The following is a 25,306-nucleotide window of genomic DNA, read 5'->3' as shown; positions in this document are numbered from 1 at the left end:
TTGGCACACCCAACAGTATCGGCGATACCGACTCTATTTACACCGATCTTGTCAACGGTCTTGTAGATGTTCAACAGGTCGACCAAGTCACTTCTAAACGAATCTTCCGAAGAGAATCTGATTTCAATACCCTTGGATTTGACGAACTCAATGACTTCGACGGCACTCTTGGCAATGTAGTTCATGTCTTTACCGTGGGAATACTGTCTCAAGAACTTGGAAGTGCCGATAACCACATCGACACCGTCCACACCGGTCTCCACGGCAACTCTGGCATCGTCCATGTGACAACGGATATGCGTTAGGATCTTGGCCTTCAATCCTAGTTTACAGATGGCTTCACAGTCCTTCTTGGATTGTTCGGAAGCCACGGGAGAAGTCAACTCGATGTAGTCCACACCGAAGTCGTCCAAGGCCTTGGCGATTTCGATCTTCTTTTCAGTGTCAAAGAAAGAATTGGCAAATTGTTCACCTTCTCTTAGGGTTGAATCAATCAGTTGGAAATTCTTGACGTTGGAAAGGTAATCCGCAGGGTTGGGGCCATATGGATTATTCGTGGTTGGGGCTGTGGCCGATTCGGTGACGCTTTGAAATTCGCTATTTGCAGACATAGTGTGCTAAAGTATGCAGTTGGATAGTTAATTATTCAAGAGGAGACTAAAAGCAAGTTAAAGGAGCCCAACAAGAGGCAAGAAACATACAAGAAACGAAAGCTCCCATATATATACAGAAGTGCGTGTGCAAATGTTCCATGCTCACACGCGCAACATTGCCCATGAGTAATAGTGTGTATCACACACAACTACAACGATCGCTTCGCTGTTGACGCTCAACTGTGGAAAGTGACTAATCTTGCTATTCCATCGCATTCTAGCGGTGCCCAAGGCGAGTCCTGCGCAGGTTTCTTTGGTTCCCGTAGCTGCGGCCCGTGGTTTTCCGCCGGAATTTCAATTATCCCACTGCCTGACTCTCCTTGTACAGTCATTTCCAGCCTGGCGTTTTTGGTATTGGAGCCAGGAAGCCGCCTGGGAGAGGAAGTCATGTTCGGAAGCAGAAGTACTAGCACCGACCCTGTAACGCAACACAGTGGATAGGACTCTTAGCAGTTTTTTTGCATGTACAAAAAATACTTTTATATATATTGATAGGTATATATATACGTATCCTCTTATATGTACGTATTTACTGGTTTGTTATGTTAGTCAGCCTATGCATTCACTGCGCGCTGTATTGATTAAGCAAGGTACGCGTAAGATTCCCCATCGTCTCCCCTTTGCAGGTATCCCTTTTGGATTAGACTGTCAATGGCTCTCTTGATCATGGAAACCTTTGCGTTAAATCTTTGGTGTGATTGCGCAATGCATTCGTTGACAAGCGTTGTATGTGGAAGGTTCCTCTTGGCTTTCATTATTCTCACAATACATGCTTCCAAGAAAATTTGTCTTTCTGTGTTCAGCTCCTTTTCGATTCTTTCGTCTTCTGTCAAGCGTTTGTTTCCCAACTTATTGCCATGATTGTCGTGTCCTCCACCTGATAGGGTTTGTAAAATATCGTTCTTGACCCCGCTGGCGAAATTTATATTGGTCTTTAGTGCCTTATAAGGACGTGATATCTTAAATTGGGTTTCTGGTTTCACTAGTGCGTCTAGCCCTGGAGGAACTTGTTGAATCAGTTTGAACTTGATGAACGGTATCATTGCTGCAGCAATGTGTTGAATGCTCAAGCTTGTGCTGTCTTGTATGTTTTCTAATGTCAATGTTTCGGCATCGTTGTATAGCAGTAAAATTGCCATTTGAAACAATGTAACAGTGAAATTAAACGGAACTCTACCTGGTTTCCCGATGTCAGCCTTTATTTCCCCACGACATAATGGCCACAACCACTTCAAAACTCTACCATTATGCTTTTGGCTATAGGAGTCTTTTAGCTTTTCATGAGATGGTACTAGCTCCTTAGGTAATTTGAATTCTACTTCTTGATATGAAAAAGGCCACATGTTCTCCGCCAATACAAATGGTTGTAGGTCTGGATATTTAGATTTGGAGTAGTCGGGCTCATTCTTCAGAGTCACAGCAAAATCTTCTTCTAAGATTTTAGAAAGTCTAATATCTTGGAACATCTTGGTTATTTTGCCAGTGTATTCCATACTGTTTGCAGCTTGTAATCTTTGAATGATGCTTTCCTCGTCTTCTGCGGACGTGGAAGTGCCATGGATCAGTCTCTTGGCAAAAAGCCTTCTATAATGAGTTTCAAAAGCGTCTTTATCAGTCAAATATTTAAATATCGTTATAATATCTTCATCTGACATATCGCTTGCCACTTCAGGTTTGGTAGCTTTCTTTAATAGCATGTCACTATACTTAGCAAGCATTTCAGAGGTCTTTGATGTAGCGCTCTTTGGGGACCCTGCAGGTAACGCAAACTCGTTGATGTTTATGAACGAACCGCAGGCATTATCCAATGCTTTGGCTAAAGGTATATCATCGGGAAAGCTTTCGTTAAAAATATTGGAAAATATGTCATGGACTTCTAGTAATTTCTTAATATAGTCCTTGGGAGAAAGCGAATGCACAGTCATTAATGCCAATTTTTTTTGGTTTGCACTTTCGCTTTTCATAATGTTATGCTTATGCATGGCCAATAGGCCAGAAATTTCATCTTCACCTGTCTTTTTAACATAGTTTTCAAAGACTGTAGCCATTCTTGGAATTAGTGTGAAATCTCTGCGTATTAGTGCATACAATGAAGTGATTTTCTCGATATCTCTTGCATCGAGCAGGACAATGAACTCGTTTTCAAGCTTTTCAATGTGGTCTGTAATCAAAACTTTGTTTAACGCCATGGAAAGTGGTTTTTTAGTATGGTCATCCCAATATATTGTCATGGCCTTTTCTTCACGCTTGATTATCTCATGTGCCTCAAAAATATACTCAGTGACCGAATGTCTTTCCAAATAGTCATTCGTATATTGAGTGTAGTACTCTTGTGTCTTTTTTAAGAATGGTTTCTCGAAAACTTGAATATAGACGTTCAGATTTAGCTTTTTCAAATCTTGTGGGTCAATACCTAATGCAACTAAGGACTTTATGGCTGTACTGATATTGTTTCTCTGAATAATCTGTCCTTCTCGTTCCAGGGTAATTTGTTCTAGTAGCTCGTTAACTAAAATATCATTATTAGGATCGAACATGACTTCTTTCCACGTCATTAAGCATAAAGTGTTAACATCAAAAATATGTCTTTTACCATCACTTCTTTCTTTTTGGACCCAATATCTATTCATGTAATCGAAGGCATGGTTTAAAAAGATGGCACCTATTGTAAATCTTTTCCAACGCTTAACGTAAAATTGTAAAAAAGTCTCTGAATCGGTTTTCTTGAAATTCAAAATGTAACTTTTCAAATAGTTCTTCAACTTCTCATAAATTTCACTTCCTACCAAGATTGTTGATTGGCCTGTTCTACTATCAGTGCTAAAATGACCAGAAGAACGCGATTTGTTCACACAATAGTTATAAATTGCGGTATAAACTTCCATGTACATCGTTGGAGAGAGAATTTTCTGCACCTTCTTAGAGGTTGATGCTTGATTTTTTTCGTTTCCTAGGATCTGGTTGATACCTGGCTCTATAAAGTTCCAAGTGGCCTCTAAATCATCTGATCTAGGTAAAGTTTCGGACATGCTTTGTTGTTTGCGCTGTTGTTGCTTTTTGCTCAAGTCTATGTAATAATCCTTTCAAGACTCAAAAACAAACTCTTATTTATTTGTAATTATGATCAATGTCAAATTGACAATAGAAGTGTATTAATGAGGCTAAAAGATAGTGTATAGTGAAAGGGGTGCACAGAAGTTAACAGATGCGGACGAAAAAGTCTAATGAGAAAAAAGATAGTACAAAAGAGCAGCGATATAAGTCTGTTGGCTTGTATGTGAAATGCTGCTAGAATACTCCTTCAATGCTCCGGCTGTCTGATGATGTTCTAATTTTGCCACAGTTCACCCCATATGTGTTTATCAAACATCGAAATGAAAAGGGCCTTGAACAGAAAAAGAAGAAAATACAACAAATTTCTGTTCGGGTAAGCTATATACAGTATGCAAAGAAGGCATATACATTTTTCGATCACGTCAGTATATAGACAACACGTTGAAGAAAGTTTCTATTGAATCTAAAGTATATAATGCATATGAACTCGATGACTGATAGTTGGTATTATAATAGTTCCTAGATTTTGTTTTTGTCCTTAGTTTCTGTTGGTGATTGAACTAACCTTTTCCACCACTCTAACAATACTAATGGAAAAGGTTATCACCCACATAAACAAGGCAACAAATAGAAAAGAAGATAAAGCCTCCTGTTTTCTACAGATATGCGGTATTTTTGGGTATCCGTATGTGCTTCCATTTGACCTGCGAATCGAAGTACAAACCCATTCTTTGTCAAAACGAGTGTTGAATGCCAATGCTACATTAGCACTTGAAAAAATTATGAAAAGTAAATCCAACAAAATCAATTTCAGTTTGCTCAATGGATTTCTCAGCCCAACAGGTTTACCGGCAAATTCATCATGGGCAATATAAATAATATACGCAATAGCAATTGCATTTACGCAAATGGCCATTATTGTACTTGGTTGTTGTCCGATTTTACTTTCACTGATGGTATTATTTGACCTCGAGTTTTGGAAAATCTTGATCGCTAACGCAAGTGAGGCACACGACAAAATACCGATGAATATTCTCAAACCCAAGACTAAGTGTTGACTATCCAGTAATAATGATGTCAGGGGTGGTCTCCATTGTTGTAGCTTCTTCTGTTTTAATCTCCGCCACTTTTCTCTCTCTTTACTTAAATCATTTACCCAATCTGATTTGTAACTTTTATTGTGGGCGGAATCAGGTGATTCTGTATTCTTTTTCTTATCGCTGTAATAAAAATCTTTTACCTTTTCGATATATTGTAACCATTCCTTTCTCTCTTCCATGGTCTTGAATTCCAAGTTCGCACCTATTTCAGAATGCAATACCCCTTCTAAACGTTCTTCACCACCCCATTCACTGGCCATATCACTCAAAATTTCTCTTCGAGCAGCATTTTTCGAAGACGTTGATGATGTCAGAGAATAGTTGTCCTGGGCGGATGGTTTCAGGAGGTGGTTATGATTCTCGTTTTGGTCTCTGGAGTATGCGGCGTGATTGCCAATGTTAGACGCAAATTGCCCCCATTTAAATTCTTTTGGAATTTCATTATCGTCGGTGACACTTCCATTAACTGGACCCTTGCCCTGCCACCTCAGCTTGTCAAACTGCACCTCGAGCACATATGGTGGCACTGTAGTCGGTACAAACGTGTATGTGTTTAGTTTTGGATAGTCTAACGGTGAACCCTCACCGTGTTTAGGATTACGTATCTTGGCATTCGGCAGGGACTCCAGCGAATCTGAGCTTTTCGCAGTCTGGTTTTTCTCTAGGTCCACATCCAGATTAATTTGTTTTTGGTCTGTAATTCTAGAAGATGTCGGTGACAATGAATTAGAATACACTTCTTTGCTGGAATTGGTATCCTCCATTAGATTCGTCTAGGTTTGAAAAATTAAAAACAAATATGTAAAAAAAGGGATCATTCACTTCCTGTTCAATAATTTCGCAATTTAACTTTAGAAGCCAATATGTTGTAAACGTGTGCGAAAAAACGCTATAGACTAAATGTTGTTTTCTTACTATGCTCAAAATGTAAACACCTCCTCTTCTCTTTTTGAAATTTCGTTTACCATACACTTTTCCCTTATTTGGCAATAGCTCGTTCACGGTGATGATAAAGAAGACTGACTCAAGCGACTGCTTTTCACCCGTACATTTACTCCGTATTTACACCTGTACCTTTTGGGGCCACAATAAATTGGTGTATTAAGGATCGGCCAAGAACCCCCCCCCTTAACGCGCACTATGGAAAGAAGAAGCCGCCCCTGTAATGTGCGTCCATTTACCCGGTAGCCGTCCAGCCCGTCTGTTCATATATATTGAGATGAACTCGATGTCATTTTTCTGAAACTTGCTTGTATATTCTATCAAAGAGAGGTTTAGATATTTTTAATCTTGAACTTCCTCTTCTCTTCTTTATTTAAACCTTATTCCTCTTTCTTGTTGTAAATTTAGTTCAATTCTAAGAAAACCAGATCGACTTAATTCCAATGAGAGCTAAGTGGAGAAAGAAGAGAACTAGAAGACTTAAGAGAAAGAGACGGAAGGTGAGAGCCAGATCCAAATAAGCGGATTGCGAGTGATTTTTTGAGTACAGGCCAAGTAAAATTGATCTGTGCATAATATTTTCTCATCCACAATCCCTAGAATGGACCGTCATCCTTTCTAAAATGTTTTATTAAGAATATTTAAAGCGGAGGTCAGGTTTATATCTATCAATTAAATATTACATAATTTCCCCTTAATAAAATACTGTTAATAAAATAATGAAACGTTCATAGTTTTTCATCATGATAATGATGCTCAATGCACCGGGACCTACTGTTTTAGTCTATTGCTCCCTTCCATTGCCGTTCCCCTTAGTTATTGTGTTGCGCATACGTATTAAATGATAACACGGCGGGTTTAAGGATGAAATCAAAGTGAAAAAAAATGAACGAGAAAATGAAATATCAGAGTATGGGGGAGTAGATAGTAAATCTTGAATTGTGTTTGAAGCGATACTAGCACTTTTTATTGATTACTTCATAATACTATAAGACCTTCTCTGGATTACCCTTAGTGTGCGTACTCTTTTATTTTTTCTGGTTTTTTAGCTTCAGGTTCCCTTTTGACACACTGTTTGCAATAAAGGAAACTTCCTATAATAATTAATCCGACATCGCAACTTTATCTATTTTCATCATACACATACCCCAGTTTCCCAGTGTGTATTGTATCATATCCCCAAACTCTGTTATTAACCATAATTTCCAATTTCTTAGAAATTTTACCGTTGAATTGCTCTTTCGCCTCCCCCCTTCCCCTAGTTTTTGTCACTTTATCAATAATAGGAATAAGTGTATAACAACTACAATTTGAATAAGATTACTATTCAACTCTCGAAACCGTTGACTTCCATTCTTGCATTTTCAAAAAAAGAAAAAAGAAAAAGAAAAACAAGTCATTTTGCCCCTATTTAACTAAATCGTGGAAAATAAAGATATAAAACATTGCATATAAGAAACAATTACAATGGATGCAGATTTAGACGTCCCAATGCAAGATGCTGTCACCGAACAGTTGACGCCCACAGTGTCTGAAGACATGGACATGAACAATAATCCGGGAGATAATAACGAAGAAGAATTTTCTATTGAAGACTTAAAGCCAGGCTCCTCGGGCATAGCAGACCATAAGTCGTCCAAGCCACTTGAACTAACCAATACGAATATAAACCAGCTCGACCAATGGATTGAGCACCTTGGTAAGTGTGAGCCATTATCGGAAGACGATGTGGCTCGGCTATGTAAGATGGCAGTTGACGTGTTACAATTCGAGGAAAACGTCAAGCCGATCAACGTCCCCGTGACCATTTGTGGTGACGTGCACGGCCAATTCCATGACCTGTTAGAGCTGTTTAAGATCGGTGGCCCCTGCCCGGACACCAATTACCTTTTCATGGGTGACTACGTGGATAGAGGATATTACTCCGTCGAAACCGTTTCCTATTTAGTAGCCATGAAGGTCAGATACCCGCATAGAATCACTATACTGAGGGGTAATCACGAGTCGAGACAAATCACCCAAGTATACGGGTTCTATGATGAATGTTTAAGGAAATACGGCAGTGCGAATGTTTGGAAAATGTTCACCGATCTGTTCGATTATTTCCCCATTACAGCTTTAGTAGACAACAAGATWTTCTGTCTACATGGCGGTCTTTCGCCCATGATAGAGACCATAGATCAAGTCAGAGAGCTGAACAGAATACAGGAAGTGCCTCACGAAGGCCCCATGTGTGACCTCCTATGGTCCGATCCTGATGATAGAGGCGGATGGGGGATTAGTCCCAGAGGTGCAGGCTTCACTTTTGGTCAAGACGTCAGTGAGCAATTCAATCATACCAATGATCTATCACTAATAGCAAGAGCCCATCAACTGGTCATGGAAGGTTATGCCTGGACTCATCAACAAAACGTAGTCACCATCTTTAGTGCTCCCAATTACTGTTATAGATGCGGTAATCAGGCAGCAATCATGGAAGTGGATGAAAATCATAATAGACAATTCTTACAATACGACCCATCCGTAAGACCTGGTGAACCTAGCGTCAGTAGAAAGACACCAGATTACTTTTTATGAGTATGTATACATATATGCATATATATATATATATATAGATATATATATTCGCTTTTCTCTTTTACCATTTTCATAGTTAATTACACATTAAGCCAAGAATTTCTTCAAAAATATGTTGCGAGTGAATCTAATACACTTTTATCCTTAACTATGCCTTCGGCGTATATCAGTTGCTTATGAGGCCAAGTTTTTTTTTTCCACTTTTTAGTCATTCTGAACATTACGTACGGGTGAAACAGTTCCCTAACGGGATCGTTTAATTCTCGCAATAGATGAAGGAAATAATATAAAGATAGTTGTTAGACACTACCATTCTCCAAAAGACCTTATTTTTGCTTCTTTCAGCTATTTCTAACAAGAACAACTGGAGTTATTCAATTTCTTACTCACAAAAACTTGCATAATGGTCGAAGAAACTACTGATTTCAGTCAATTCGAAGAAGATAAAAACAACGATCAATACAAAGTCTCCGCCAAGAAAACCGTTGATGAATATAAAAACTTGGATGCGGAAGATGAATCCTTAGCCAAATGGAAAGAATCTTTAGGCTTAGGCTCTGATGTTTTACCGTTAGAATTCGCTGGTGACAAAAGGAAAGTGGTGGTTCAGAAAATTCAACTATTAGTCAACACAGAACCACAGCCTATTACATTTGACCTTACCAATGAAAAGACAATCAAAGAATTGGCATCTAAAAGATATAAGATCAAAGAAAACTCTATTTACAAGTTGAAGATTGTCTTCAAAGTTCAACATGAAATTATCACAGGGTTACGATATGTACAGTACATCAAGAAAGCGGGCATTGCCGTTGACAAGATAGATGATCATTTGGGATCGTATGCTCCTAATACGAAAACTAAACCATTCTATGAGGTAGAGCTACCAGAAAGCGAAGCTCCTAGTGGGTTTTTAGCAAGAGGTAACTACAGTGCTGTATCAAGATTTATTGATGACGATAAAACAAACCATTTGACTTTGAACTGGGGGGTTGAAATTGTTAAGAAATGATGAACCATGGGAATTAACAGTATAGATAATGCCTGTATAAACAGGCGCATGCATATATCTATATACCAATATATAAATATATACAACCTTTGTATATCAACGCACTTTCTCGGTCGCTCAGAATCAACTATAGGGGTAGGGCCGTAATTTAACAGGTCAATACAAATGTAACTGGATCGCACATCGTGCATGGTATACAAATATGTAGCATTATAACCTAATTAACACTCATCAGATTCACTAATAAAATAAAATTGCCGTTTGGGGGTTCTTAAAAAATACAAATAAAACTATATCCAAAAATTCGAGTATTAAAATATGATAATCTAACGAAAGAATTAAGCCTTGATAGCGTACTTTCTTTGTGGGAAAGCGATTTGCTTCTTCTTTTGCTTTTCAGTAACTTGGGAAGCTTCGAACTTGGTCAAAGCTCTTCTCAAAGCTCTGGTCTTCTTGGCTCTCAAGTCCTTTGGTTGGTACTTCTTACCCTTGTATAATTGTCTGACAGCTTCTCTTTGTTGTTCGTTGATGATGGTCAAGACACAGGCAATGCTCTTTCTGACGGTCTTGATCTTTGGCAAAGATGGCTTGGACAACTTTTGGACCTTCAATTCAGCCAATTCTTTTTTCAAGTCAACCAATTGGGAAGCCAATTGTTCCTTGGATTTAGTTCTTAGTTCGTAAGTTTTAACACCGGCCTGTCAATAAGAGAGAAGTAAAATGAAAAATCATTTTTGTCATACTTGTTAGTAAAGCTGTTTATTGTTTGTGAACTAAATATTCAAATTTTACATCCTCGTGTTCAAATCTCTATAATTTATTGTTGCGATTCTAAGCAAATAATCTCCATTTTTTTATTCGTTTCCTGATCCTTCTCGATAAATCGTTGTTCTGTGGTAAAATGACGTTCACGTCTCCAGTGCCGTTCGTTATCAAACGCAAGCCCTCCCGACCAGATCATGAAGTGATGCCTGCTTGGTCGTATCCCGTCAAAAGGTAGCCATGGCTCTGTTTTCGGTTTTCTTTCATCTTTCTAATAATTTTACTGGTAAAATGGGCGATACACGTTCGTTGGATTTACTTGATACATTTTGCTCTTTTCTCTTATAATGATCTTTACATACCATTTTTATTCGTTTTGGTTCTTATTATTGTTTTCACTGTACTAAGCAAACCCTCGATTAAGAGATGTGAACAGGATTTTAATATATGCCTGTCTCATAAGATGGAAATTGCAGCTACTATTTACCCTCATCTTGGAAATATTTTTCACAAATTGACGTGAAAAAAAAAGTGAAAGCCGTAAATGTTTGGGTGCCGCACTTACTAGTGAAAAATCCACGGCAGGACGGGCTTTGCGTCGGTCTTTGCGCGTGCAATACTATCCTTTCTGGCGGAGAACGGATGAAATGTACGGATGCAAACCAGGAATGTCTTTTGCCGCTTTAGTTTCTTCTATCCAGCACATATTTCTCATTAACAATATATCATTCCAGAAGGCACTTCCCTGCAATGATAAAATCTCTCAGTAGATAAGTTCAGTGCACTTCCATTATCCTATCTTATACAACTATACAGTGGTTTATATCTTCAACAAATATAAATATAAAAACGATCTAGAAACAAAACACACGTGGTCCGCATGAGGAAACTTAGTATACAGATTTAGATCAGGATTGATTCTTTAAGTTGTTACTTAACCATTCCAGACCTTCATACAAACCTTCACCCGAGGTAGCACAAGTGGATTGGATGAACCATGGACGGTTTCTGATGGAATGCAAACCTAACTTTTCGGTGATTTCAGCAGCGGACATGGCTTCTGGCAAATCTTGCTTGTTAGCGAAAACTAACCAGACGGCATTTCTCAATTCATCTTCGTTCAGCATTCTTTGCATGACTTCTCTGGCTTCACCGACACGGGATCTATCGTTAGAATCGACAACGAAAATGACACCCTCGGTGTTTCTGTAATAGTGCCTCCATAGAGATCTAATTCTGTCTTGTCCACCGACATCCCAGACGGTGAATGCGATGTTCTTATATTGGACAGTTTCGACATTGAACCCAATTGTAGGAATGGTAGTGATGACTTCACCCAGTTTCAACTTGTATAAAACGGTGGTCTTACCAGCACCATCTAGACCCACCATTAGAATACGCATTTCCTTGTTACCGAAAAGGTTGCTGAACAACTTAGAAGCATAAAGACCCATTTTTCTTTATTTGATTTTTATCTTTGTTTCTTTTTCTATACTTATTGATGGTTCAATTTGTTTCTTTGAATGTTAGTAACTACTATCAAATAAGGGGGAAAACTTTTCAAGATATCTTGCCTTTAACCGCGGGTGCTGACTACCTATCTTTATTCAAGAAGAATCAACGTCCTGTTGACGTATTGTATGACTCTCCATAAATAAGGAAACAAGGCCATATTGGAAAAAATAAAAAAAAATGGCTTCGTTACGCCAAATAAAAGGGGGACATGTCAAAATAGTATTTCCACAGTTAAAACAGAAAAAGAATGGCGTGTCTCCTTCTGCACGCAGTGCTTCATATAGCGTCTCATGTTGCTGTTGGTTCTCCCTTTCCAATGAAAACTAGATACATACAGAACTACTGCCTTATCAATCTTTAGCCTATTTCAACTAAAGTCTGGGTAAAGAAAATTTCCAAAGAATTCAACGGCTTGAAAAGGAACAGAAAGATGTAGAATACAGCCAATTACTAGTAAATAAAAGAGAACAATAACTGCACATATCGGACATCTTGTGAGGGTGATGTATACTAATTAAAGGAGTAGGGTGGAGGTGCAAGATCGAACGACAACCGGCCGCATCAAGAGCCCGCTAGTTTCGAAAACTGCATCTCAACGTCGTACAGAGTGATGTTATATAGCCCGGGTAGTAAAGAGCACTATTATCAGAGTTCCATCACTTAACAATCCTTCTATCGTCACAAGAACTACTGAAGAAGAGCAGGGATGTATTAGTAAATAAAACAGTAGTTTTATAGTTTGGATTTTAAGTGTCTATGTCTATAATGTTTAATGTTTAAAAAACACTTGAAAAACGTGCAGAAGAATAATTTATAAAACAGTAATAAGACCTTGAATCGGCCATGAGATGCTATGTATTGTTTTTGGGAGGTGTACATTGGCTGTGCTTGCTAGCAAGATCATTTGCCCAGTTGGAAGACGTTCTAGCGTTGCTGTTGTGGGAGGGAGAAAACGATGTGTCATTACTTGTGGTAGATGGACTGTTAATTAGTTGAGCCATGTATGTGCTGATGCTATTGTCCCCGTTTTCCCCGGTGTTGTTTTTGAAACTAGATGAGCCGTTTTCTTGGTAGAACTCATCTGTAGAGTCAGAAATGATCGACGGTGGTCCTCTGTTGTATGTGTTCAGACCTAGACCGTTTCCTAAGTCTACGTAATTCACCGACGGGCATTCCATTGGTTTAAGCTCCATGGACGTCAAGGGTGCTGCATTGATAGCGTCCGCTAAGACACTATCTTCTTTAGCCTCCACGACCGTTCGGTCGTTTGACAGTAGCAGATTTTGTAAAAATTTGTCTACATTGGAAATGTCGTTGTTGTTGTTGATTGTAGTATCCTCAGGAACTGGATTATTGACGACTTCTGATTTATCAGCATTCTTGATACTAGTCTTCATCTCTATTTGTTGTGAGATAGGAAATGTCATGCACCTTTTCCTTATTTCTTCATTCCATTTATTAGACATGACGCTATTCGGCGCTTTCCTGTACAATTCATCGATTTCTTCCAAAGTTAAGCCTCTTGTTTCATACACAGCGAAATAAACCACAATAACGGCCACAACATTTAAACCACCCCAAATAAAAAAGATCTTGGGACCAATTGAAGATGTATGGGATCCAACATTGACGATATACGGTGTAATCAGCGCACAAATGAAGTTAACCAGCCAATTTGCAGCGGCACAAATGGCAGTACATTTTGACCTGACGCCCAGCGGGTACAGTTCGGCAGATACTACCCATACGACACCGCCCCATGTAGCTGAAAATGCAGCAATGAAAAGGCAAATAAAAGCAATCATGACCTTACTAGCCACTACGCTTTTGCCCACAGAAACGCCAATGACGGCGATGATCAAATTTGCTACGGCCATTACAGCACCTCCGGTAAGAAGCACGGGTCTTCTTCCGATCCGATCTACTAAATACATACCGGGCAGACTGAAAGCGACATTGACGGCATAGCTGATAAAGGAAACTAGGTAGGAGTTGTCTACACCTGTGTTATTGAAGAAATTAACTCCGTAATAGAATATGAAATTTATGCCAGATGCTTGTTGGAAAGTTTGTATAGCAATACCAGTGAATATTCGCAGAACCTGTTTAGGCCTATTTTCACTTGTTTTGAAACAGTCCAAAAGCGTGGAGGGACCAAAAGATGCTTCATAATCGTACGTAGCTTTGATCTCCACCAGCTCCTCTAAAAGCCTAGGATCCTCAATCGGGAGACCTCTTAAAAATGATAGTGATTTGGCAGCTTCGTTAAGCTCGTCTTTCAAAACATAGTACCGCGGGCTTTCTGGAAGAAAAATCATACCTACGGCTAAAACACTGGACCAAACGTATTGCAAACCAATGGGTATTCTATATGAAGAGGGACCACTCATGGAATGAGTGCCTTGCGACACTGCACTGGACACTAGTAACCCAATAGTGATGGCCCATTGATAACTGGAAATGATAGCACCTCTAAGGTTTTTTTGAGCAGCTTCAGCTTGATACAGGGGCACAACTGCCGAGATTATCCCGATGCCGAAGCCTGAAATGACTCTTCCGACGATCAATAGTACCAGTCCACCGGATGCCACTTGTAAAGAATTTCCTATGGAGAAAATAACAGCAGTACTGAACATGATTGTGGGCTTCCTGCCGTATGAATCGGAAATGTAGGGGGCGATCAACGCACCGAAAAATGTTCCTAGGGAAAGAAATGATACAAGAATGGCTATTTGATTGGTAGTGAAAAATGAATGGTTAGGAGCAATGTATGTCTTGACGTAGGGCATGTCCGTGATACTGTTTATAAGCCCTGTATCATACCCAAACAAGAACCCTCCCACGGCAACGAATACACCGACCAGGATAGACATCACGTTCGATCGCAGTGGTAGCGGCTGCGACAATAGGATGGATGTAGTCTCCACCGCTCCATCGCCCAAGGGCTCATTATTCGCGTATGATATTCGGTATGCGTTAATATCATCACACATCATTATGGATTTCACTTCTGTGTCTTCAGGAGACTCTGTATAAGCGCTGTGGTGTCCGACGTTATAATCGATGGTACTGTCGGTGTCCTGGCGGTTGTTGAAGTCGTCTGCAAGCTCCGAAAGAGCGTTTTCCTCCCTCTGTCGCAGGCAGTCTTGATTATCGTTCATATGAGTAGCCTTCGAGGTATTCCATATATGAGTAGAGTGTGCGTTATGTTACGAATGTGATTTCTTATCTACTCTTGATCTCACCTGTGAAATTCTTATTGTTGGGAAAAAGAAATGGGTATCGGTGTAATATGAAAATTTTAAATGCCTATATAGTTCTGCTTTGTAAAACGGATCCGATGAGCAAATTTGACTTTGTCCCTTGTGTAAGTTACATGTTCTGGAGGGTGAAGGGGAGTCCGAGGGAAAGCACTAAAGGCAGGGAATCACCGTTGGTTTCGATACTAGAATCGTAGTCAAGCACGGAACTGGCGTTTTTTCATACTAATATTTGCCCTTTTCGGTAAGTCCCGCATTTTTTCCAGTCAGGGACCGATTAAATTCTTCCTTCGATCCTCTTCCGTCATAGGAAATGGCAGAAGTAAAAACTGGCGGAACAACTGCGGAAGGAATCCTAGGCACTGCGTTGGTTGCTGGTGTCGTTCCTACGGTGGTCAATCCACTGTGAGCAGACATCTGTCGCGGCTGAGGATGAGGCTCTAGGTACCCTGGCATGGCCGTGTTGAATAAATATTCGTGTGTAAATACATATATATGTGTGTGTGTGTATGTTTAGGATATGCTGAGGCTGCTTGTTTTAGTTGATGGGTTTCTACTAGTTTCGTAGCCAAAAAGCATTACTGTCGTTCAGATTTATATTTTTGTAGTCTTTTTTATGTTTTGCCGCAGTATCTCGCGAAAAGAGGTATCTTTTTACAGTTTGATGTTTGTATGAAGAGAAAAATAACAAAAGCTTGAGAAAATAGAATAAAATAATGAGTAGTTTCTTGCGGTTAGTGGGCTTAAAAAAAGCACTCGAAAAGGCAAAGCCTAGTGCCTGGGGAAGCTGCTCGTTAGTCTGATTTCTAAATCTTTTATAGACAATGAAAACAGCAGTTAAAAACCGACGCCTGCTTTTACCATATAAGAACGGCTTCTCCCATTTAAGAGGCCAAGTGATTCTTTTCAGTAGAGCTCTTTATTAATGACATATCTTTCTACTTTAGTTTATTCTCTCACCTTACGCAGGGCGGAAGGAAAGGCGCCAGCAAAATAATTCTGTTTTAGCTTCGCGACTTTTTCAACTCAATTGATCCTACGAATTATAGGCGACGAACGATCATGAACACATACAAACACATCCATAGAAGCATGCGTCCGCTATCGCAATCGTTAACCCATGAAGACAAGTAAAAAAGTTTCCAAGAAAAGAACGCTGAAAAACCTTCACGGCGCCTTAAAAGGGCTATTGAAAGAATCCAGCAAGAAAAATGAGGCCAAGATACGAAAACGTTCTGATTACGGTTCTGTTCCCCAAGTGCACGCTCCGATTATCGAAAGAGGGGCAAAGAAGAGGAAGCACAATAAGAACGTACGGCCAATCGCTGAAAAAAATGGCCACATATACATCATGTCCAAGGAAAATCAGGTTATCCCCAAGCTAAGCGACGACGAAGTCATGCAGCGCCATAAACGGGCAGACGAAAACATGAAGGAAGTATGGTCCAACATTATAAACAAATATGAGTCCCTTGAAGACCAAGGTGATCTGGTGGACCTGAAAACAGGCGAGATCGTTGAAGATAACGGGCATATCAAGCAACTGACTACCAACGACACTACCAAAGATAAAAAAACGAGGTATACAAGCGTCCTCAGGGACATTATCGACATTAGCGACGAGGACGACGGCGACAAAGATGGCGAGTACACCATATGGGCAGACAACAGCGAGTCAAGCGATTTTGATACGGATGTGGATGTAGATGCCGGAAACGGCCAAGAAGAAGAGGAAGAGGAAGAGGAGCCGGAGACTGATGCAGACTTCAAGGGTTACGAAGCCAAGCTGTCAAGAAAAATACCGAGAGACTTAACACAGCAGTAGCCACCATATTTTGGACGTAGTCAGCAATACAATATGTACATACATAATAGAACCAGCGCAAGTGGTCACCCGGACCATCATTACCCGCACGCGAAACCCATATCATTAGAAACGACCAGCGCTTTTGAATATTTTTTTCATTTCCACCGTCGGCCTCCTTGGTTTCTTCAGTGGCGACGAGTGAAACAAACAAGAGAGTGCAGCACCATTCATTGGCAAATTGGGGTCACATTTTTGAGCACGTCAAGAACATTACTTGCTCTCACGGAGGTATCATAGGAACATCCGATTCGTTCACTAACTGAAACTATTTTGTGTTGTTCTGATCGACTCTTTGTTTATATTGTCTTCCATTTTTATATTCCTTTCATTTTTTCCCTCCCGAACTTGAATAGGATCGATATAAACGAATAAATAACTGTCCAAAGTTAAATCGTTTGTTTGTATTTGCTTTACTGCATACGTTTTCCCGGTGAATCTTCCAATCGAATTTCAAGGAAAAACTACAACTACTGTACTATTAGAATCTTTTTTTATTTCCATTTCAAGTTTACTTTGGAACATAATTTCCTGAGCTTTATCTGTTAGGTTTTTCAACTGAATTTGAAAAAATCTGTTAATAATAATAATAATAAAAAAACCTCAGCTAAAACCCAAAAAACACCTTTTTTTAATTTTCTATTCTCATCAATCAAAACCCAAAAAAAAAATTTTTCGTTTTTTCAAATCAAAGAAACTCAGTTATAATAGTAGTATTATAGTCTAAAATACAATTACATCATGGTAGGACAACAGTATTCTAGTGCCCCATTGCGCACAGTGAAAGAAGTCCAATTTGGTCTTTTTTCGCCCGAAGAAGTTAGAGCAATCAGTGTGGCCAAAATAAGATTTCCAGAGACAATGGATGAAACCCAAACGAGAGCCAAAATTGGTGGGTTGAATGACCCCAGATTAGGCTCTATCGATCGTAACTTGAAGTGTCAAACTTGTCAAGAGGGTATGAATGAATGTCCCGGTCATTTCGGTCACATCGATCTAGCTAAACCTGTTTTTCATGTTGGGTTTATTGCCAAAATCAAGAAGGTTTGTGAATGTGTCTGCATGCACTGTGGTAAACTACTACTTGATGAACATAATGAACTAATGAGACAGGCCTTGGCGATCAAGGACACCAAGAAAAGATTTGGTGCAATCTGGACTTTATGTAAGACTAAGATGGTTTGCGAAACAGACGTCCCTTCAGAAAACGACCCTACTCAGCTTGTTTCGAGAGGCGGTTGTGGTAACACTCAGCCTACCGTTCGTAAGGATGGGTTGAAGCTGGTTGGTAGCTGGAAAAAAGATAGAGCCACAGGAGATGCCGATGAACCAGAATTAAGAGTTTTAAGCACAGAAGAAATCTTAAATATATTCAAACATATCTCTGCAAAAGACTCCTCCAGTTTAGGGTTCAACGAAGTCTTTTCTCGTCCAGAATGGATGATTTTAACATGTCTTCCTGTTCCGCCACCACCAGTTCGACCATCCATTTCCTTTAATGAATCTCAAAGAGGTGAGGATGATTTAACATTTAAACTGGCTGATATTTTGAAGGCAAATATTAGTTTGGAAACTCTAGAACATAACGGTGCTCCACATCATGCTATTGAAGAAGCAGAAAGTTTACTACAATTTCATGTGGCCACTTATATGGATAATGATATTGCTGGCCAACCACAAGCTTTACAAAAATCCGGTCGTCCTGTCAAATCTATTCGTGCTCGTTTAAAGGGTAAAGAAGGTCGTATTAGAGGTAACCTTATGGGTAAGCGTGTAGATTTTTCAGCGAGGACAGTCATTTCTGGTGATCCTAATTTGGAACTAGACCAAGTCGGTGTTCCAAAATCCATCGCGAAGACCTTGACGTACCCAGAAGTGGTTACTCCTTATAACATAGACCGTCTGACACAGCTTGTCCGTAATGGGCCAAATGAGCATCCTGGTGCAAAGTATGTTATCCGTGATAGCGGAGACCGTATAGATTTAAGATACAGTAAAAGAGCTGGTGACATCCAGCTACAGTACGGTTGGAAAGTGGAGCGTCATATCATGGATAATGATCCAGTTCTTTTCAACCGTCAACCTTCGCTTCATAAAATGTCTATGATGGCTCACAGAGTGAAAGTTATTCCATATTCTACATTCAGATTGAATTTGTCCGTCACTTCTCCATATAATGCCGATTTTGATGGTGATGAAATGAATCTTCACGTTCCTCAATCTGAGGAGACAAGAGCGGAGCTGTCCCAATTATGCGCTGTTCCCTTACAAATCGTGTCACCTCAATCTAACAAACCTTGTATGGGTATTGTGCAAGATACGCTATGTGGTATTCGTAAACTAACATTAAGAGATACATTTATAGAATTTGATCAAGTTTTGAATATGCTATATTGGGTTCCGGATTGGGATGGTGTTATTCCTACACCTGCAATTATCAAACCGAAACCTTTATGGTCAGGTAAACAGATCATGTCTGTAGCCATTCCAAATGGTATCCATTTACAACGTTTTGATGAAGGTACAACGTTACTTTCTCCAAAGGATAACGGTATGCTTATCATTGATGGCCAAATCGTTTTTGGTGTTGTTGAAAAGAAGACTGTTGGATCTTCCAATGGTGGTCTAATCCACGTTGTTACAAGGGAAAAGGGACCACAAGTATGCGCCAAACTATTTGGTAATATACAGAAAGTTGTTAACTTTTGGTTGTTACACAATGGGTTTTCAACGGGTATTGGAGATACCATCGCTGATGGACCAACAATGAGAGAAATCACAGAAACGATTGCAGAGGCCAAGAAGAAGGTTTTTGATGTTACGAAAGAAGCTCAGGCAAACTTATTAACGGCTAAACATGGTATGACTCTTCGTGAATCCTTTGAAGACAATGTTGTTCGTTTCTTAAATGAAGCAAGAGACAAAGCCGGTCGTTTAGCTGAAGTCAATTTGAAAGATTTGAACAATGTGAAACAAATGGTTATGGCAGGTTCCAAGGGTTCATTTATTAATATCGCACAAATGTCAGCTTGTGTAGGGCAGCAATCTGTTGAAGGTAAACGTATTGCCTATGGGTTCGTTGATCGTACCTTACCACATTTCTCTAAAGATGATTATTCTCCAGAGTCCAAGGGTTTTGTTGAAAACTCTTATTTAAGAGGTTTAACCCCACAAGAGTTTTTCTTCCATGCAATGGGTGGTCGTGAAGGTCTTATCGATACTGCTGTTAAAACAGCTGAAACAGGTTATATTCAACGTCGTTTAGTCAAAGCTCTAGAAGATATCATGGTTCATTACGACAACACCACAAGAAACTCTTTGGGTAACGTTATTCAATTTATCTATGGTGAAGATGGTATGGATGCCTCACATATAGAAAAACAATCACTGGATACAATCGGTGGGTCAGATGTCGCTTTTGAAAAGAGATACAGAATTGATTTATTGAACCCAGACCACATCCTGGATCCTTCATTACTGGAATCTGGGTCTGAAATTCTTGGTGATTTGAAACTTCAAGTTTTATTGGACGAAGAGTACAAGCAATTAGTCAAAGACCGTAGCTTTTTAAGACATATATTTGTTGATGGTGAAGCAAACTGGCCATTGCCCGTCAACATAAGGCGTATTATCCAGAATGCTCAACAAACTTTCCACATTGACCATACCAAACCATCTGACTTAACGATTAAAGATATTGTTATTGGCGTGAAAGATTTACAAGAGAACTTACTAGTGTTACGTGGTAAAAACGAAATCATACAAAATGCCCAACAGGACGCAGTTACTTTGTTCTGCTGCTTGTTACGTTCTCGTCTGGCTTCTCGTAGAGTCATACAGGAATACAAACTAACAAAGCAGGCTTTCGAATGGGTGTTAAGTAATATCGAAGCACAATTTCTCCGTTCTGTTGTTCATCCTGGTGAAATGGTTGGTGTTCTTGCAGCTCAATCTATCGGTGAGCCAGCTACACAAATGACACTGAATACTTTCCATTTCGCCGGTGTGGCTTCCAAGAAAGTCACTTCCGGTGTTCCGCGTTTAAAGGAAATTTTAAACGTGGCCAAGAACATGAAAACTCCTTCCTTAACTGTTTACCTTGAGCCTGGTCACGCTGCTGATCAAGAAAAAGCAAAGTTTATTAGATCTGCTATTGAACATACTACTTTGAAGAGTGTTACGATTGCTTCAGAAATCTATTATGATCCTGATCCACGCTCCACAGTTATTCCAGAAGATGAAGAAATCATTCAACTTCATTTCTCTCTGCTGGATGATGAAGCCGAACAATCCTTCGACCAACAATCACCTTGGTTACTACGTCTAGAATTAGATCGTGCGGCAATGAACGATAAAGACTTAACTATGGGACAAGTAGGTGAGAGAATCAAACAAACTTTCAAAAACGATTTGTTTGTTATCTGGTCTGAAGATAATGATGAGAAATTGATCATTCGTTGTCGTGTGGTTCGTCCGAAATCACTAGATGCCGAGACCGAAGCAGAAGAAGATCATATGCTTAAGAAAATTGAGAATACTATGTTAGAAAACATTACATTACGTGGTGTTGAAAATATTGAGCGTGTTGTTATGATGAAGTATGATCGTAAAGTGCCAAGTCCAACAGGTGAATATATTAAGGAACCTGAATGGGTATTAGAAACAGACGGTGTCAACTTATCTGAAGTCATGACTGTTCCTGGTATAGACCCAACTAGAATATACACCAACTCCTTTATTGATATTATGGAAGTTTTGGGTATTGAAGCTGGTCGTGCGGCTTTGTATAAAGAAGTCTACAACGTTATTGCATCTGATGGTTCTTATGTTAACTACCGTCACATGGCCTTATTGGTTGATGTTATGACTACCCAGGGTGGTTTAACTTCTGTTACTCGTCATGGTTTCAATAGATCTAATACCGGTGCCTTGATGAGATGTTCATTCGAAGAAACCGTCGAAATTCTGTTTGAAGCCGGTGCCTCTGCCGAATTAGATGATTGTCGTGGTGTTTCCGAAAATGTTATTCTCGGTCAAATGGCTCCAATCGGTACTGGTGCGTTTGATGTCATGATTGATGAAGAATCATTGGTTAAATACATGCCAGAGCAGAAGATTACTGAGATCGAAGATGGCCAAGATGGTGGCGCTACTCCATATAGCAATGAAAGTGGTTTAGTTAATGCTGATCTTGACGTTAAGGATGAATTAATGTTTTCCCCTCTAGTCGATTCGGGTTCGAACGATGCTATGGCAGGAGGATTTACAGCTTACGGTGGTGCGGACTACGGTGAAGCCACATCTCCGTTTGGAGCTTATGGTGAAGCACCTACATCCCCTGGATTCGGAGTCTCTTCACCAGGATTCTCCCCAACCTCTCCAACATATTCCCCCACCTCTCCAGCATACTCTCCCACATCGCCATCGTACTCGCCTACATCTCCATCGTACTCGCCAACATCACCATCATATTCACCAACATCACCATCGTATTCGCCAACATCGCCATCATATTCACCAACATCACCATCTTACTCACCAACATCACCATCCTACTCYCCTACATCACCAAGTTACAGCCCAACATCTCCGTCTTATTCTCCTACATCTCCATCATACTCTCCTACATCTCCAAGTTATAGCCCAACATCTCCAAGCTATAGCCCTACATCCCCAGCTTATTCCCCAACCTCACCAAGTTATAGTCCTACTTCACCTTCATACTCACCAACATCACCATCATATTCACCAACATCGCCTTCCTACTCCCCTACTTCTCCTAACTATAGCCCTACTTCACCTTCTTATTCCCCAACATCTCCAGGCTACAGCCCAGGATCTCCTGCATATTCTCCAAAGCAAGACGAACAAAAGCATAATGAAAATGAAAATTCCAAATGATGACATATCATGCTTACGTATTTGACGTTATTACATTATATATATAGTTTCTCAAATAATATTTCTAGTTTATTTTGTATCATAATAAAAACGTATACCACTTTATAACATGAGAGAGTACAGAAGCTGATAAATCTGACAATATATCCGCTGAAAAATCGTACAACTCAACAGCGCTATTCCTAGGGGGTTAAGAGCTAAGTCTATGACGCGAAGTGCAAGTTCAAACTCACCATCAGTGGCTCATCATTAAGCTTGGACTTTTTTGGCAATCAAACTTTTGAAGATATCAAATGTATTGCCGTCAGGTTGAAGATTGTAAACATTTCCTGAAAACTGAGTGGAACTACCGCTTACTAATTCATTTGCAATCAATAACCCGTAGTCTTCTGTAATACCAGTAATCATGGCTTGGGTATTGCCGTGATCCGGTAATGTGACTATTTGGTTACTGTGTAACCACAGGTCATAATAACTTGGCAGTATTTCCGCGGCACCATAATTAATAAATTGCTTTAATATGACCTCAAGGTTATTCATATAAAGAGCTTGTAGTTTTTCTGCCTTAATAGCTGGCAACAAATCAAGATTGAATTGTTGACGCTCCTCATTTAAAATATCAATCCAGGATTGTAGAGAAGTTGTAGGACCATCGCTAGTTAAATTTATACCACAACCAACTAGCAAAGTGTATTTGTTGTTTATAAAGTGCGTATTAACAAGCAAACCTGATATTTTGAGGTACGCAGGCTCTACATCACCTAGGGGCAGCTTTGTGTGATCAAAACCAGTATTCACCAATTTTAAACCTTTACGTTTATAGTAATTGGGACTTAAGGCGTATAAATCGTTAGGCCATTTGATCCTAACAGGAATATCTGAAAACCCAGGTGCGTAAGAAAGAATGGCCTTACAATAAGCAAGCATGGAAAGATACTGGACGAAAACAACAGATATATTTCTATTAGTTACTGGCGATTGGAGTGGCATGGTAACCACTGCTGTTGAAGCGCAAACACCTTTAGGGTTGATCCAAGTGTTACCACCTCTCCCACGACCAGAGACTTGAATGGTGCCTACATGAAGTAAGGTGTTTTCGGGTACGGAATTTAATAAGGACTTGTTACTATTCAACACGGTACTTGTTGACGTAACAACCTCACCATACAGAAGTAAAGTACCTAGTGTATTTTGCGAATTCAAATGTCTAAAGTACTCAGACATATCAAAATTAGGCGTATACCGGGATGGTGGAACATCCTCATTTTCACCGGGGAATATTAGTGTCTTAGAAACCTCGTCTGGCTCTTTATGAAGTAAAGAGGTACTAGCCGCATCGTAAGAGGATGTGTAACCTTTATAAAAGTGGAAAGAATCACTCTCGGCACTTAATTCTGAGTACTGTTCAACATCATTTTCATGCGCACCATGATGTACCAAATTGCTTTCCATCTCTTCTAAAAAGTTTCGTTTACCAGGGGCACTTGCAATAAACAATGGTGTCAAATTTGGAGCCCTTACATAATCAAAATCGTTATTACAGTTGAGCCCTGTCTTGGTAAGAATCATTCTCATAAACTTTAATCTATCATTTTCTTGGGCTTGCAACTTCTCAACGACAGCCTCAAGGAAATGTTTGTCTGTTGATTTCTTCATGAAACGAACATTGAACTCAGGATGAGGGCCGGTCAACAACACTTTCCCTTTTCCAACGTTACAGAGTACTACAGCAGCTGGGCGTTCACTTTGGCCATTACCTGAATCAGAAGAAGGAACATCTGGGTGGTCTGTATACGTTGCCAAGACTTCGACATTGTCAAACTTATCTGCATCAACGAAAACAGATCCTCCATTGAAATACGTCGAGAACTGTGAGCCGTCAGGAAGAGTTAACCCCACTGCACGCGCACCAGCTTCACTGTTATACTGAAATCCGCTGTACGCTGGTCCCCTACCTGTTCCAGGAAAAAACCGTAGATCCCTACTTCCAGAAACTTCCATTGTGGGGTCACCTTGAGCAAATTCAACACGACTAGTACCGAAATAACCTCCTGCACAAAATCCGATGAATACACCACCTTGTTGGCTAACAAAATGCTTCAATCGAGGAATAATGGGTTGACATGCCTGAACATACGGAAGATCTGCACCACCTGGAAACACGACAGCCGAGGTTTTCGTCATCCATGGTTCTGTCTGTAAAACTTTGACATTGACCGTACTCACAGCATAATAAGGTTCCAAAAAGTCACGCAGACTTTCTACGGCATGTTTAACTGATCCTGGTGTAGTTCCCGGCCCATTGTAGACTAAAACGTTCATGTTGTTCAATTTCGAATTATGCTGATATGATCGTTTAATCACTTTCTCTATCGACGGTCCAAACCTGTAATAAACTGTAAAAGTTTTGTACTTATTAGACAGCAGCAATATTTTGAATCAAAAAAAAAAACACAGAAGAGAAGCTGATTAGTAAAAAAGTAAAAGAACGTGTGCTTATATATATGATCGCTCAACAGTTCAGCGAATGTTCACAGCTATAAACAGCCAGAACTCGTTACTCAACTGCAGCAGTAGGTGTTAAAGAGACCTTAAAGCCATAGTCGAATCATAGTGCGGTGACTATCTCCGAAACTGGAATTTAAAAAAGTTCGACACATGAAGCC

The 25,306-nt window shown here is 39.8% G+C and overlaps 9 protein-coding genes across 9 annotated transcripts; 3 read left to right on the top strand and 6 right to left on the bottom strand.

Moving 5' to 3' along the window:
* On the bottom strand, positions 1-611 carry LYS21 (homocitrate synthase LYS21; the record flags this gene model as incomplete). Its single annotated transcript, XM_018364156.1, has 1 exon — positions 1-611. A coding segment is annotated over one exon (611 nt), but the record flags the coding sequence as incomplete, so codon positions are not given.
* A 623-nt stretch (positions 612-1,234) lies between these two features.
* CDC53 (cullin CDC53) lies at positions 1,235-3,682 on the bottom strand (the record flags this gene model as incomplete). Its single annotated transcript, XM_018364155.1, has 1 exon — positions 1,235-3,682. The coding sequence occupies one exon, from the start codon at positions 3,680-3,682 to the stop codon at positions 1,235-1,237; it is 2,448 nt and encodes an 815-aa protein (XP_018222956.1).
* Positions 3,683-4,245: 563 nt separating this feature from the next.
* Positions 4,246-5,571, bottom strand: SRF1 (phospholipase D regulator; the record flags this gene model as incomplete). Its single annotated transcript, XM_018364154.1, has 1 exon — positions 4,246-5,571. The coding sequence occupies one exon, from the start codon at positions 5,569-5,571 to the stop codon at positions 4,246-4,248; it is 1,326 nt and encodes a 441-aa protein (XP_018222955.1).
* Positions 5,572-7,216: 1,645 nt separating this feature from the next.
* PPH21 (phosphoprotein phosphatase 2A catalytic subunit PPH21) lies at positions 7,217-8,326 on the top strand (the record flags this gene model as incomplete). The annotated part of the gene is made up of 1 exon (XM_018364153.1): positions 7,217-8,326. The coding sequence occupies one exon, from the start codon at positions 7,217-7,219 to the stop codon at positions 8,324-8,326; it is 1,110 nt and encodes a 369-aa protein (XP_018222954.1).
* A 403-nt stretch (positions 8,327-8,729) lies between these two features.
* RDI1 (Rdi1p) lies at positions 8,730-9,338 on the top strand (the record flags this gene model as incomplete). The annotated part of the gene is made up of 1 exon (XM_018364152.1): positions 8,730-9,338. The coding sequence occupies one exon, from the start codon at positions 8,730-8,732 to the stop codon at positions 9,336-9,338; it is 609 nt and encodes a 202-aa protein (XP_018222953.1).
* Positions 9,339-11,008: 1,670 nt separating this feature from the next.
* Positions 11,009-11,554, bottom strand: ARF2 (Arf family GTPase ARF2; the record flags this gene model as incomplete). Its single annotated transcript, XM_018364151.1, has 1 exon — positions 11,009-11,554. One exon carries the CDS (start codon positions 11,552-11,554, stop codon positions 11,009-11,011), a length of 546 nt encoding a protein of 181 aa, XP_018222952.1.
* A 912-nt stretch (positions 11,555-12,466) lies between these two features.
* RGT2 (glucose sensor) lies at positions 12,467-14,776 on the bottom strand (the record flags this gene model as incomplete). The annotated part of the gene is made up of 1 exon (XM_018364150.1): positions 12,467-14,776. The coding sequence occupies one exon, from the start codon at positions 14,774-14,776 to the stop codon at positions 12,467-12,469; it is 2,310 nt and encodes a 769-aa protein (XP_018222951.1).
* Positions 14,777-17,480: 2,704 nt separating this feature from the next.
* RPO21 (DNA-directed RNA polymerase II subunit RPB1) lies at positions 17,481-22,640 on the top strand (the record flags this gene model as incomplete). Its single annotated transcript, XM_018364149.1, has 1 exon — positions 17,481-22,640. The coding sequence occupies one exon, from the start codon at positions 17,481-17,483 to the stop codon at positions 22,638-22,640; it is 5,160 nt and encodes a 1,719-aa protein (XP_018222950.1).
* A 249-nt stretch (positions 22,641-22,889) lies between these two features.
* On the bottom strand, positions 22,890-24,962 carry BPL1 (biotin--[acetyl-CoA-carboxylase] ligase BPL1; the record flags this gene model as incomplete). Its single annotated transcript, XM_018364148.1, has 1 exon — positions 22,890-24,962. The coding sequence occupies one exon, from the start codon at positions 24,960-24,962 to the stop codon at positions 22,890-22,892; it is 2,073 nt and encodes a 690-aa protein (XP_018222949.1).
* Between the last annotated feature and the right edge of the window lie 344 nt (positions 24,963-25,306).

The sequence above is a fragment of the Saccharomyces eubayanus genome, chromosome IV (genome assembly GCF_001298625.1).
Source record: "Saccharomyces eubayanus strain FM1318 chromosome IV, whole genome shotgun sequence".
NCBI classification, from domain to species: Eukaryota; Fungi; Ascomycota; class Saccharomycetes; order Saccharomycetales; family Saccharomycetaceae; genus Saccharomyces; species Saccharomyces eubayanus.
This window is presented reverse-complemented; position numbering and strand designations above follow the sequence as displayed.